Here is a 15,126-nt window from a genome sequence, read left to right as displayed (position 1 = left end):
AACCTCCACGGACACCTCGATGGCACCAAGGCGGCACCGGCCAAAACACTCGTTGTCGGCACCGGCGACGCTGCTACCACTGTCACCAACCCGGAGTACCACCAATGGTGGGTTCAAGATCAGCGTGTCAAGGGGCTTCGTCTCACCTCCATGGATGGGGATATTGCATGCCAACTCATTGGCTGCGAGTCGGCGCATGCGGTATGGACAGTCGTCGCCGCCATGTTCGACGCCCAGAGCCGCGCCAATGTCCGCCACATCCGGCGGCAACTTCAGTCGCTGAGGAAGGACGATATGTCTGCCGCGAAATACATGCACAAGATGAAGGCCCTGGCCGACACTATGGCTGCCGCCGGCTCTCCGATCCGCGATGATGAGCTTATAGATCACATCCTCACCGGCCTCGGCTCCGCCTACAACTCCATCGCCGCCTCCTTGGGCGTGAGTAACGCACCCATGCCCTACTCTAGTTTTTACTCATTGGTTCTGTCCTTCGAGGCGCTGCAGGCACAACAGAGTGCGGTGGAGGGGTGGTCTCCCTCCGCGAATGCCGTGACCCGCTCGGGTTCGTACGGCGCGGGCGGACGCGCGCCCTACTCCGATCCATATCCCTCCCATGGTGGGGGGCGCCCGGCTGATGGACATGGCCAGCCAGGGCAGAACCGCCAGGGCGGTAATGGCGGCAACACCGGCGGCCGTGACCGCAATGCTGGTTATGCCGGCAATGGCCGGCAAGGTGGAGGAGGCAACACCGGCAACAACAACGGTGGAGGAGGTGGGCGTCGCAATCGCTGGCGTCCCCGGTGCCAAATTTGCAAGAACTGGGGCCATGAAGCCGACGACTGCCGCAAGCGCTATGATCAGGATCACAACTCCCGCACCGCAAACTCGGCCTCCACCAACACCATCGACTTCCCTTGGGTGCTGGATACCAGGGCTACGGATCACTTGACCAATGATCTTGAGCGCCTCCAGGTTCACGAGCGCTATGACGGCAAGGATCAGGTTCAGGTAGCCAATGGTGCAGGTTTGTCTATTTCACACATTGGTCATTCGCGTTTACCCGGTTCATCTCTTCAACTGCGTAACATCCTTCATGTTCCACACATCAGCCAGCATCTTCTCTCCGTTTATCGTCTTCTCTGTGATAATGACGTCTTTGTTGAATTTCACCGTCGTTTTTTCCTTGTTAAGGACAAAGCAACCAGGCGCGTCATCCTTCACGGTAGAAGTTACGGGGGGTCTATCCGGTCCCCTTTGCTCGTGCGTCATCTTCATCGTCTCGCTATGCCTCCTCCGGTGTTCGACTTTCGTCGTTGCAATGGCATCAACGTCTTGGTCATCCTATAAATAATGTGGTCACTTCCATTGTTCGGAGTCATGAGCTTCCGTGTTCTAGTTCAAATAATTCACCGTTAGTTTGTGATGCCTGTCAGCGTGCTAAGAGTCATCAACTCCCTTATTCTACTTCGTTTCATATCACTACTGTACCTCTTGAATTAATACATTCAGATGTTTGGGGTCCCGCTCTTGCTTCGTCGGGAGGGTACAAGTATTATGTTAGTTTTATTGATGACTACACGCGCTTCACCTGGATTTATTTGCTTAAACACAAGTCTGATGTTGAGCAAGTTTTCTACAACTTTCAGGCTCATGTCGAACGCCTTCTGGATTATAAAATCAAGGCCGTTCAGTCCGACTGGGGTGGTGAATACCACAAACTCCATCGCTACTTTCAACGCACGGGCATCTCTCACCGAGTGTCATGTCCGCATACCTCCCAGCAGAACGGTATTGCCAAGCGCAAACACCGACATTTGGTCGAGACCGGTCTTGCCTTGCTAGCGCACTCCTCTCTTCCACTTCGGTTTTGGGATGAGGCCTTTCTTACGGCATGTTACCTCATCAACCGTATGCCCACTCTGGTTCTCAACAAGGACACACCTCTGTTCCGTCTGTTTCATATTCAGCCCAACTACTCCTCCCTTAGGATTTTTGGGTGTGCTTGCTGGCCTAGTCTCCGCAAGTACAATGCTCACAAGCTTGAGTTTCGGTCCAAGATGTGTGTTTTCCTTGGCTATAGTCCTTTGCATAAGGGCTATAAGTGTCTTGGCCGTACCTCCGGTCGGATATACATCTCTCATGATGTTGTTTTCGACGAGACTGTGTTCCCTTACTCTCAACCCGGCGTTTCGGTTGATCTTGCTTCTCTTGAACATGCACTCACTTTTCCCTCCGATGAACCGGTTCCGAATGTCCATGTGCGTAAATATGATCTGTCCTATTTGTCATCTAACTTGTCTTTTGCAGGTGATATTGCTTTGAGTTCCCCCTAGGTACATGTTGCTGCTCCGACGCCTCCTGATGCGCCCGACGTGCATGTCGCGCCGCCCGACGCAGGCGTGGCTGCCTCACCCGATGACACGACCGCGGACGCGGCTGGGTCGCCACCCTCGCCCGACGCGGCTGGGTCGCCACCTTCACCCGGTTCGTCGCCCGGGCCGCCACCCTCGCTTGTGCCGGTCCAGCACACCATCATCTCTAGGCCCATGTCGCCCATTGCTAAGGTCCCATCAGCCGCGACACCCTCGGCCGAGCCCTCGTTGCCGTTGTCTTCTCCTACTGGCGATGCAGCTCCGGCGCATGCTATGGTTACGCGCCATCGTGATCATACGCGCAAGGAGAAGTCTTACACTGATGGCACGGTTCGGTATGACTCTCGCCGCCGTGCCTTCTTCGCCGCGCCAGTTTCCCATCGTGATGCTCTGGGTGAACCTGCCTGGCGTGCCGCCATGTCCGAGGAGTTTGCTGCTCTCCGTCACTAACACCTGGGTGTTGGTGCCTCGACCACCTGGTGTTAATATTGTGAGCTGCAAGTGGATTTTCAAAACCAAGCATCATCCGGATGGGTCTGTTGATATGCACAAAGCTCGTCTTGTTGCTCGTGGTTTTACTCAACAGCATGGGATTGACTACGGAGATACTTTTAGCCCCGTGGTGAAGCCTGCCACGGTTCGCTTGGTTCTGTCTCTTGATGTGTCTCGTGGCTGGAGCCTCCGACAGATTGATGTGAGCAATGCCTTTCTACATGGGTTCCTGGCCGAAGATGTGTACATGCAGCAGCCACCTGGGTTCGAGGATGCCACTTATCCCTCTCATGTCTGCAAACTTCAGCGGTCTATTTATGGTCTCAAGCAGTCGCCCCGTGCCTGGTATGCTCGTTTGAGTCAGCGCCTTTCGCAGCTCGGTTTTGTTGCCTCCAGATCAGATGCATCTCTGTTCATCTTCTCCCAGGGTACTATACAGATATACATGCTGGTGTACGTTAATGATATTGTGATTGCTGGCTCTACCCCCGCCGTGGTGGATCGTCTTGTGCAGTCGTTGTCTGCTAGCTTTCCCATTAAATATTTGGGTTGCCTCGAGTACTTTCTTGGTTTGGAAGCGTCCTTTCATTCAGGGGGCATGACCTTGACGCAGAAAAAGTATGCTTTGGATCTTCTTCAGCGCGTCAACATGGAGAAATGCAAGGCCACTTCCACTCCGGTTGCTACATCCGAGAGTCTCTCACGTCATAGTGGTGCACTACTGGGTAGAGATGACTCCTTTCGGTATCGCAGTGTGGTTGGAGCACTTCGGTATTTGACCCTCACTCGTCCTGATATCTCCTTCGCAGTGAACAAAGTGTGTCAGTTTCTGTCTCAGCCAACGGAGGATCATTGGGAAGCAGTCAAGCGTATTCTGAGATATGTCAAAGGTACGCTAGACATGGGACTACGGATTCGTAAGTCCGGATTTACTGGAGTGAGTATATTCACCGATGCAGACTGGGCAGGCTGTGTTGATGATAGGCGCTCCACTGGTAGTTTTGCTATATTTGTTGGACCTAACCTTGTATCTTGGAGCTCGAAGAAGCAACCCACAGTCTCGAGATCAAGCACCGAGGCAGAGTATAAGGCATTGGCCAATGGCGCGGCTGAAGCCATTTGGATAGACTCAGTTCTCACAGAACTTGGAGTCCCACGGCAGCGCACTCCTATATTGTGGTGTGATAACTTAGGGGTAACTTACCTGACGGTGAATCCAGTGTTTCATGCTCGGACTAAACACATTGAGATTGATTTCCACTTTGTGAGAGAACGAGTAGCTGCTTGTGAACTGGAAGTCGGGTTTATTTCTACAGATGATCAGTTAGCGGGTGTATTTACTAAACCCGCTACTAGACAGGTGCTAGACCGTTTTAGAACCAATCTGAATCTTGTATGTAGTTCAGATTGAGGGGACATGTAAAGTAGGGTCTAGTATATTGTCCTTGTACACGTATTTGTATACGTATATAATTGTAATTATGATCGTTTATATATTGAGACGTGAGGCTGGATGTCAACCAACCATGCAAAACCCTAAACCTGTATTTTAACTTAGGCAACACGACACTCCCTATGCGGTACAGGCAAGGCTACTCCTCGGAGACGGCACCCTTCTTGCAGAGCTCCTGGTCGTTGGTGACTTCCCTCTGTGTGTGTGTGTGTGTGTGTGTGTGTGTGTGTGTGTGTGTGTGTGTGTGTGTGTGAAATGGGGAGTGAGGGGGTCTGAGGTGGGGGCGGATGGATCCGACGAGGGCGTTCTAGCGGAGCTCCGGCAACGTGTCGCCGGCGTCGCTGGTGAGGAGCGGGAGTGGATGGGGGAGGGCCGGTGCCGGATGATGCGCAGGGTGCTCCGTGGCGTCATCACCTTCATATTCGCGCCATAGGTTCGTGCAACTCTGCTCGTCTGTGCTTCCTTATCTGTGGGCTTTATTTTTGTAGTAATCTCACATTAAATTTTTCCAAGTGGTGTGCACGACTCGGCATATCCGAATGAACATATATTCTGATGCTTCACAGCCTGCATTAATTTGGCTGAAATCTTAAGGTCTAATTGAGCATAACACAACCATTCTAATTACTGGCAATGCAGCTTAGCATGATCTACAGCCTCCTCACCGGCAGGCTTGTGCGCGAGAGGGTCGATCCGGCGGTTGCAGTGGATCATCGTGCGGTGCCATACTGTCACTGCATTCTGTCATGTAAATATTCAGAGTTCTTGCACATTATGTTGTATCTGCATCTCGCTGGTCGTTAAGAGTGATGTAAATGTTTTTTGTGAAGTCCTTGCATGATGTTTTTTTGTCAACTACTCATTTGATGATGCTGTTTCTGGTGGTTTGTAGGTTTTCCATATTGGTGAGAAGCTGTGGAGCTTGCCCAATTTCTGGCACGTGTTCCACGCGCCCTGCATCGTCGGCTGGCTGATCAAGCATGGATCGTGCCCCCTGTGCAGGAGGAAGCTCTAGATCATCATCATCCAGCGACGGATCGCCGACGATTGATGAAGAGCTTCTCTGTTACTAGAAAGGAGGCTATGGTTGCTGCTTTGCATGCTCTGTTGCTGTTGCTAGGAGGCTGACATATCTGTAGAAGCGGAGTCCTCAGATAACGGGTAAACAGACTCAATGAAACGACGGTCAGTACAGAGATTATCAGATGACGCCTAAGAAATCGAGAAGCCTCACATGTCGATATTCCTAGTGATGAGGGTCAATCAACAACTTCATATGTGATGGTCAATACATAACGGTTCATGTGTGTACAAGTCAAATAGGAGTAGTAGTACTCCCTCCGATTCATATTAATTGTACTAAATCGGCGAGAATTAATATGGAATGAAGGGGGTATGATTATACGTGGTAAACAGAACATGGACTGTGAATAATAGTGCTGTTGTACAAGTCCATAAATGAAACAGGGAAACCGCCACAGAATTTCAACAAAAATCGACGGTGCCCAAGGCAACGAGGAGGTTGCTAATCATGGATTGCAAAGAGCGATTGCTTGCCTCCTAACGGGGACGACAATCAAAGGCAAAAACAAGAAGGGGGGTGATTGTCCTCAGACCGGCATCCGAAAGGAGAAGTGTGTCAGGTGCAAAGACAAGAAGACGTCCTCTCGGTTTGGTGTTCTCAAAGAGGTTGTGTTGTTCAATTGTTGGGAGAGTTTGTTTATATTTATGAACGGAGGAGCAGTTCTTTGTATCTAAAAATTAAAAGTCAACACTTCGCCCTAAAAGATAAAAGTGAACACTTTAAAAAATCATGTGATAGTAGCACAAGAGTATGTCGCAAATCTGAGCTCCATTAAATTTGTTATAATTTTCACAAAGGAAACCCTATTTACAAAGTGATGATTTATTGGTGATAATGTAATGAGGACATATTCAAAGTGGACCTTCAAATCGCCCACGAATCGTCCAGATCGCACTGACGGGACTCACTTTGCCGTCCAATGTCGTCTTGTATCGGTCTGCGGATCAGTTCACGCGTCTGTTTCCTCGCAAACATGTATGGGCTCTACGTTGAGTCATCCGACGAGGAGGTTATGCATACACGGAGCGTGTGGAAGAGTATGTTCTGAATTTCAAGGGATAGATCAAGGGTCATCTTAAAAAAAAGGATGTCATTGGAAGAATTGGATACTCTAGTTACCAAAAGTGCATGGCTGCATTGCGGATGCTTTCATATGGCACGGCTGCAGATTTGTGGTGCGAGTACCTCCGAATGTCTGAGAACACATGCAGAGATGTCATGGTCAGATTTGCTGATGTGGTGGTCGAGGTGTTTGGACCCCGGTACTTGAGAGAACCAATTAGCGCAGACACCGAAAGGCTAATGGCACTCTCGAAAGCAAGAGAATGGATAAGGATGCTCGGATCTCTAGAGCTTGATACTACCCTGCTAGCCAGCTGGAGGGGTATTGTGTTCTCTAGAACGGCATCACCTAACTGGCAAGTTGTGTAACACATCATGTTGGCTTATTGAAAAAGGAACTTATATGGCATGTTGGGAACATCGTTCCATCAGAATTTGGTGTGGCAATAAGATTCCTCGTCGAGATGGTCGACTGATATCTTTACAGGGTCGGTGTCTTTTGCGGCGCATCTCGGAACTTCTTGATGAACATGGAGTATGGCGCACAGGCTTGCTTTCCATGAGCTTCCTCCCGACTGAAGTGCATGAGATCCTCAAGATTCATCATTACCTCGCCTTGGTGATGATTCCTGGCTTGTGCTCCCGAGCGAAACATCGTCTTTTACAGCGTGTAGTGCGTATAGGCTAGCACTTGAGGAGCGTCATCGACCATCTTCAGTTGTGGCGAGCAGGGCATGGGATGGGCGGTCAGAGTGGACACTTGGTCTCCTCCCTAAACATGGGGGCACGGTTTTCGTGAATTTTGATGGATGGATTAAATGCAGTTGCCCCTCTTTGTACGTATTATATCGACGTTATTGCATGTTGTTATCTGAAGTGTGGCATGTGCGAAGAGTACAAGAGCTTGCCAAGTTGAGAGCGTTTGAGCCCATGCGCTAAAGACAAATCAGTGCTAAGAAATTACAGGTCGGAATTAGGCATTTGAATGAGACAACAAGGGAAACAACAAGTCGTCTGTCCATCGCCCAAGAGGACAACGTGTATGTGTGTGCTTTCAGGTAGGGACGGAGGTGGATATGTAGTAACCATGAGACTGTCTTAAATCAATCGTAATCTATACTAGCTAGTTGACAATGACAAGATTAACACGTTCACTTCACATGTCTGAGGAAAGAGACAAGTGCCTTGTCATGGGCCATGGAGACGAAAGCATATGCATGGTTTGAGGTTGAGAAAATAAAAGGTGAAGTAATGCTGCAACTGCAACCGAGACAAAAATACGGTTTGGAGTTCACCAATCACCACAAAACCGTCTATAGTTGGCAATGTAGACAAACACATGGATTGGAGAAACCCCAGCAAGCAAAGCAAGTCGTTTGTTGCCTCTATCATCATCTATCAATGAGACAAGAAAAGTACTCCCTTTGTTCTAAAATACTTGTCTTAGATTTGTCTAAATACGGATGTATCAAGTCATGTTTTAGTATTAGATACATTCGTATCTAAACAAATACAATAATTTTGGGACGGAGGAAGTATGATTATTGCATTTTGTTGGAAATCTGTGACACTTTTGATGTTGCTATTATGTTAGGCGATCTGTGCATTGTTGTTGATTGTGGGATTACCCGACGATTCTTTATTACATATTTATCAAGTTGAGTCTGAATTTTGAAGTTCGATTGAACTCTCTAGTCAAGGTCTCGAGTCTCTACAATTGGATGTTCCATTGGAGATCCCTACAGGATGCCACCGAGGGGCCTAATAAACCATAGGAGCCTGCGAGCCCCAGTAAAGCTAGATTACTTTTTTTTGCGTGATGTAAAGCTAGATTACTTCGTATATATCTACTTCTGTGCCTATTGAACAACTGTTAGAAAATGTCAAAAACTATTTTTCTCTTTGTCAAACACGAGTGCGTTGCACACCTTTTATCAACATCTGTAAACTTATAGAGCTCGAGGAAGCTCACAGGAAAGTTTATCATTTACATAATCAAATTGATACAGTATATAAAAGCACATTTCATGATCAAGTGACGCTGATTTAGTTCTGTAAAATGATCATGTTTCTGCCATAAATCTGGTCGAACATAGAAACATGAGCAGAAACATTTGGCTTAACACAAAATTTGCAATTCCTAGTGCGTAGCAGTGGCGATTCCACTAGGGGGGCTTCAATAGGCTGAAGCCTACCCTCCAAAAATCATATTTCAGCTAAACATGCAACTTGAGAATTATACTGAGGTGTTTAACATGTAAACTGCAATGAATTTGCTCAGTAGACTTAGAAACTTGATGTTTTGAGTCTATCCTTCAATTTTGTGCAAGATTGGCCACTGGTGCGTAGTATACACCCTCAAACGGATTATGAAATGGAGGGAGTAGTTTATCTTGTCAAATGGAGTACTTGACAAAGTCAACTTAGACCGGCTGCCTATCTGGCCAGGCAAACCATGTGCTGTGCTGTGTTGCGCTGTCCCCGCCTGGTCAGGGCGACACGTACCGGTCGCCGGCGGCTCCGTCTTCCTTGACCCCTCTCCCTCTCCCCCTCTCCTGTCGCTTCATCCTTCACGCCACCGCTCTCCTCCCCCTTCTATATCAATCGCCGCTCCCCCGGCGGCAGACACAGCGGAGCGCATCTCGACGGCGGCCATGGCGACGAACGAGAGAACCGTCGCGTCCGTCGACCCCGACGTCGCGCTCGCCTACAGGTTCCCCGAGGTAAACCAACTAACTGACCCGCCCGCGCGCGGCCCCTCCCCCCCTTCCGCTTCCTCCGCCTCACTCTACTCTACTCTGCTGATACGCGCAGGTCTCCTTCGCCTACGACGAGAGGTGCGTGCGGACCTCAGCTCCACGGAGCGGCTCTGCCGGTCGGTTGATCCCGTACGTGCTCACGCCGTCTCCGTGCTCCCTGCAGGGACGTGGCGCTCTACGCGCTCGGCGTGGGGGCCTGCGGCGCGGACGCCGTCGACGACAAGGAGCTCCACCTCGTGCACCACAGGGACAGCCAGCGCCACATCAAGGTCCCCCGCCCCGCCCCTTCCCTCCCTCCCCCGATCCGATCCCCTCTCGTTTCTGCGCGAATTGGTTGCCCAAATCGTACCGATTTGGCTGCTGGAATTGATTTTTTGGGGACACATTGTTTTGTAAGTAGAACTGTACTGATATAGTAGCTCCTAGTTAAGCAGGGAGGCAATTACGCAAACAATCTTCCCACCTGCGCGTGCAGGGACGAGTGCATCGAAATGATGCAGAGGCCGGGGATAATCCTCCTTTCCTATATTATTTTTTACTGAATTCCGGTTGATTTGAACTGTTAGTAGTGAGGACAGTTTCCTGCTTGTGAGCTTAGGCTTGAGATTACTCCACGGCTGACTAGTACCGATAACTCGACAGCTCATTCCAGGTCTTATGTTGACTTAGATGTCATTAAGCTACCCCTAGTAAGTAAATTAGATGGACCGGGAGCTTCAGTGTTCACCAGCTGATGTCATTGCTGACCTTAGTTTTAGTTTGATCCCAGGACTAGCAATCCAGTAAAAATCCCTTCATTTCAAACTAATTGAAGTTCAGTTCAAAAATAATAATAATTGGAGTTCTAACGTTATGCTAAGTCAAACTTCTTCAAGTTTGACCAAGTATATACAAAATATATCAACATCTACAACACCAATTTAGTTTCATCATAAATATATTTTTGTATAGTATACATTTGATGTTATAGATATTCCTATATTAGCATATATTTCTTCAGGCTTGGTCAAATATAGAGAAATTTGACTTTGCGCAAAGCTAGAACTTCAGTTAATTTGGAATGGAGGGAGTAACCGCTAGACATCATTCAGTTTTTTGGCCAATAAACAACATTTGGTGCCTTTGAATGACTTGAGAATGAAATTCAGCTAACTGTGTAGCTTAGAAATCCAAAGCAACTGTACTCAGGAATTATGTTTCATCCAGTGAGTTCATCTGGTTCTCGTCTATTGTGTAGTTGTGTTGGCATCTGTTTCACATGTCATCCATAAATTGTGCATGAAACAGTCGTAATGTTTCACATGTCATCCATAAACTGTGCATGATAAGTTTGAATAATTGAGTCGTAATCACCATGATGAAAGCAATACCCTTGCGGACTCTGACACTCATAATTTTGTTCTTCAATTAAATTGCAGGTGCTTCCTACCTTTGTTTCTTTATTTCCTAACAAGAACAGCAATGGGCGTGGAATTGTTAATGTGCCTGGCATTCAGTAAGACTGACATGTCACTTTTAAGATTTACTTTCTTTCTATTCTGTATATTCGCAAACTTCCCCTACTTTGCACATTTCTTCTTGGTCCTTGTTTTTCAGTTGTCTAGGTTTTGTGAGTTAGAATTTTAAGCAGCTCAAATATGTTAACATACATATTATTTTACAAGCACTTTATCTTGTTTTCTGTTTTCCAGCTTCGATGAAAGCCTTCTATTGCACGGTCAACAATACATAGAGATCTACAAGCCAATTCCTTCATGTGCCAGTGTAAGTAGCTTTCCAACGTTGTCAAATGTTTTATTGTAACATCCTTGTGCTTGGAAACTATGCATGAGGTAGGTGCAGAGTGATTGACCCAACATTTATCCACTTCTTCCTGTCTAGAAGTGGCTTGAACAATTCCCACTAACTCCATTGCCAAGTTGTTTTTTCTATGTGGATACATATAAACATGCTAAAAGAACTCCACTGATAATCAACTCTTCTAGTTGACTTGCATGTGTGTGCATGTTAGTTCTGACTTGAGGATATTATAGCTTACTGTTGAGGCTGTTCTCTGAATTAAAAGAGAGAACATATTCCCTTTCCTTGTTAAATGTTAATTAGTCCAGCATTATTGGAAAAACTAGCTGTATGCTGGTACTATGTACTGAAGATTGCTTTAAGTTATTGGTTTTAAGATGGAATATTCTTCAGAGCCCTCATCTCTGGCGCGCACTCATGGAAACAATTGCCTGTTGTTCTTTCTCTTCAGGTTGTAAACAAGGTTAAGGTAGCTGGTTTGCACGACAAAGGTACAATAAATGCTTGATCATTCCATGGTGCATACATACTCGATAATTTGTGCTCATTGCCTTTTCTATTCTGAAAATTACTGCATGTTTTCCTGTTTTTATTAGTTTTATCATTGCTTTGATCCATTCAATTGCTATATCTGAATGATCTTACAGTTGGTGGAACTAGGACAAATTTCGTAAATAGCATTCTCCAACATTTTGTTTCAATTGCAGACCAACAGTAGTCTTTACTACAGTATCTTGAAAAAAAAAAGCACTGCAGCTTTCCTTAAGTACGACGAGTGTAACAACTACACAACATATTCTGAGAAATAGTGAAGCATAATGTGCTGAGTCCTTCCTGTGGAGCTCCTCACATATAACTTTTCATACTCTATTGAACCATCAACTCCGTTGTCGTAAATTCCACTATTGTAGGAATAAGTGCTCTGTTGAATAACAATCTCTTGGTCCATTTCATCCTATGCTAGTATCAAGATTGTTGAAGTGTATATGTGGTTGCGTTGGCTAGTGCATGAAGCTTAACATGGTATCAGAGTCTCCCCCCGGCCCCCTCTATGTCCACGTATAGGCCTCTTCAGCCGTACCTCTGAGTCTATTCACGTGTTGACTTCCCGCGTCATACGTGAGAGGGGGTGTTGAAGTGTATATGTGGATTACCGAGCCCTTTCCATAAGTTCAGACTTTTGGTTGCGTTGGCTAGTGCATGATGCGTAACAAAGATCACCTTTTCGTTTTGTCCCTCAGTTGTCAGTGTCCATCCACTCCTGCAGGAGTGTTTAGTCATAGTGCCATCCAATAGCTATGAAGTTTTGAGTGACCATCATTCACATCCTTCAATTCTTTTGACCACCTATTTGGAGCAATACAAAAACAAACCTAAGGAATTATACTGAAATTTGAGAATCATTTTATTGAGTCACTGTTTTAATGTGCAGGGAAAGCAACAATTCTTGAGATTGAAACTACGACCAGTCTCAAGGATTCTGGCGAAGTGTTATGTATGAACAGGTCTGTGATATGGCTATAACCTTCGAGTCTTCCAGTTTTCTTTCTGTAAAATTACAAAGAAGCGATCTTGTTAATGCAGGAGCACTATTTTCTTGCGTGGTGCGGGAGGTTTTTCGGACTCTTCCAGGCCATACTCGTATACAACTTATCCTGCCAACCAGATTTCTCGCATTTCCATTCCAAATTCCACACCTTCCGCAGTGCATGAAGACCAGACACAACAATCCCAGGCATGCTACTCATTCTGCTTGTTATTTTATTTGTTTGTGCAGTTACTCGTCATTCTTGGTAATAACGTGCACCTTGTATCTCGGAGAAACTATGATAACCATATAAGTTGTAACTATGACATGTGTTGTTTTATGAATTATATGCTCAACCGCTCATCTTGCAGTAATAATCCTAAGTAGACCATTTTGTCTTGATGCTTGTCCAATCGGTACTGAGTCATGCTGAATTTTGTTCTGCAGAAGAAATCAGTTTCTCATTTTATTAACATGCAATTGTTCTGTCATCCTGATTCCTTCTCATTTGCAACCCAGGCACTCTTATACAGGTTATCTGGGGATTATAATCCTTTGCATTCAGACCCTATGGTTGCACAGATTGCAGGGTATGTCACTTCAACTTGATCATTCTTATGTTGTTATTTTCGAATCCTGACATTGAAGAAAATATACTTGGGCCAGATCTTGCATTAGAGTTTCTAAGTTCCTAGCAAAATATGCGGTAGGGGTAGTAACTAGCCATAGATGAAGGATGTACAGAGTAATGTTCACTCGAAAGTCCAAACAATGCTTTTATACATCCTGAAGAATAGGCGAACAATGTTCCTGCGCGAATGAAAACTAACGGTAGCTACCAGAATGACCGCGTACATTTCATTTTGAGATGATTACGATTGGAGTCCCTATCTCAGTGAAATCTCCAGGGCTTTCATGCTCACACGATCCAACAAAAGCTTCTCAATATGATGTAGCTACCGCAAGATCTTGTTTTATCAGGGCCCAGCTTCCCGTGCTTGAAAAAGCTCAGGTTACCTTCCGAAGACTTTTATCTGATGATAACCTCTGCAGATTCACTCGTCCAATACTGCACGGCCTCTGCACTCTGGGGTTCGCGGCCAGGGCAGTCATCAAGTCTTTCTGCAACGGGGACCCAGCAGCGGTGCGGAACATCTTCGGCCGGTTCCTGCTGCACGTCTACCCCGGCGAAACGCTGGTCACCGAGATGTGGGTCGACGGCCAGAGGTAAGTGTTGCTCTCTAGCGCCACCAGTTGGTTACTGAAATGCGCTGATGTTGACAACAAGCAAACCCATGGGATTGGAATGATTGGCTTGTGCAGGGTGCAGTACCAGACCAAGGCGAAAGAGCGTGACCGCGCCGTGCTTTCCGGATACGTGCTGCTCAAACACATCCCCTCATCATTGTAAGTGCTGTGAGGATCATACTTTTTAATCGGCGATTTGATTAGTTAACTGTGGTGGTCTGAAGAGAGGATGGTTTCCGGTGTAAACTATATATACTCCTAAGAGATGACACGGTTGTGCAGATGATGAACTCGTATTAGTGCTTGCTTTTTGTTTTGTTCGTGAAACTAATGCGAAGTTGGAACGTAAAACGGAAAAAAGAGACCGAGCATTTCCTTTTTCTTTTTTGCAAAATTCATGGATTCTGGCTAGTGCGCAAACTATATCCACGAGGAAGGTAAAATATACCAAATCTCCGTTTTTTCCTCCCTCTGAAACTTGCGACGTCGAGACGCGCAGAATAGAACGGGTCGCGCTCGTAGAGTACTCCCTCCGTAAAGAAATACTATAAGATAGTCTTCCTAAAGCAATATAAGATCGTTTACAGAGGGAGCGATACGTAGCTGCGACTGCCTGCTCTTAATAATTAGTTTCACGACTGAAGACCAAGAACCAATCGTGTTGTACCGGAATCTCGACGGCTCAGTTCACGGTATTCAGCGAGGGAATATCCGGCGGTGGAATGGAACGGAAGGGAAGGGGGAAAAAGCCGGAGCAAAAGCAAAAGGGGAAGCCAGCGGGAGAGAATCCGATGGACCTGAACCCCGATCGAAGCGTAGAACACCGTGGGCGGGCACGGTCTCCTACGTGCGTGCGAGGATCGCGATGCTTTTCAAGCTTTTCTCTCGAGTTGGAGCCTCTGCCTGCCTGCCCGCCTGGATCGGATCCTACGGCGCCTTCGCGGTCGTGACGACCGATGAACAGGCACATGCATATGGCCCAGCGGCTCCACGCTCGCTCTTACCTCCGCAAACGGAATAATAAACTCTTCCTGGTACTCCCTCTAAGAGCGTTTAGATCACTAGTGGTACTTATCAAAGGTGCCGTAATACATATACTCCATGATTGGATACCAATAGAACGCCCACTTATGAGGTGCGTAACAAATTGGTCAAAATGCGAGCAGACACCAGCGTTTACCCGGCACCGGCACATGTCAAATATGCATCGATCGATCGTCAAATTCAGTCCACCCACGAGAGTATAGTAGCGCAGCCTTCGTCGTAGGGAGTTAGGTCTCATTTGGAAAAATATTTGCTTCAAGCCGTTCCAAGCATGCTCATGG

General features: G+C 46.9%; 1 protein-coding gene across 2 annotated transcripts in view; it reads left to right on the top strand.

Moving 5' to 3' along the window:
• The first annotated feature begins 8,928 nt into the window (after positions 1-8,928).
• The window catches only part of LOC123104667 (enoyl-CoA hydratase 2, peroxisomal), a 7,765-nt gene continuing 1,567 nt past the window's right edge, over positions 8,929-15,126 (top strand). Inside the window, exons 1-11 of one of the 2 annotated variants that reach the window (XM_044526548.1) lie at positions 8,929-9,189; positions 9,281-9,303; positions 9,389-9,494; positions 10,644-10,720; positions 10,917-10,989; positions 11,477-11,516; positions 12,458-12,530; positions 12,610-12,760; positions 13,073-13,143; positions 13,607-13,780; positions 13,877-13,960. In XM_044526548.1, the coding sequence (XP_044382483.1) occupies positions 9,121-9,189; positions 9,281-9,303; positions 9,389-9,494; positions 10,644-10,720; positions 10,917-10,989; positions 11,477-11,516; positions 12,458-12,530; positions 12,610-12,760; positions 13,073-13,143; positions 13,607-13,780; positions 13,877-13,960 (941 nt within the window). In that variant the 5' untranslated portion in view covers positions 8,929-9,120. Of the gene's footprint in view, positions 9,190-9,280; positions 9,304-9,388; positions 9,495-10,643; positions 10,721-10,916; positions 10,990-11,476; positions 11,517-12,457; positions 12,531-12,609; positions 12,761-13,072; positions 13,144-13,606; positions 13,781-13,876; positions 14,103-15,126 lie in introns of those variants that run through there. The other variant, XM_044526549.1, reaches the window with a different exon arrangement.

This window comes from Triticum aestivum, chromosome 5A (assembly GCF_018294505.1).
Source record: "Triticum aestivum cultivar Chinese Spring chromosome 5A, IWGSC CS RefSeq v2.1, whole genome shotgun sequence".
Taxonomy (NCBI): Eukaryota; Viridiplantae; Streptophyta; class Magnoliopsida; order Poales; family Poaceae; genus Triticum; species Triticum aestivum.
This window is presented reverse-complemented; position numbering and strand designations above follow the sequence as displayed.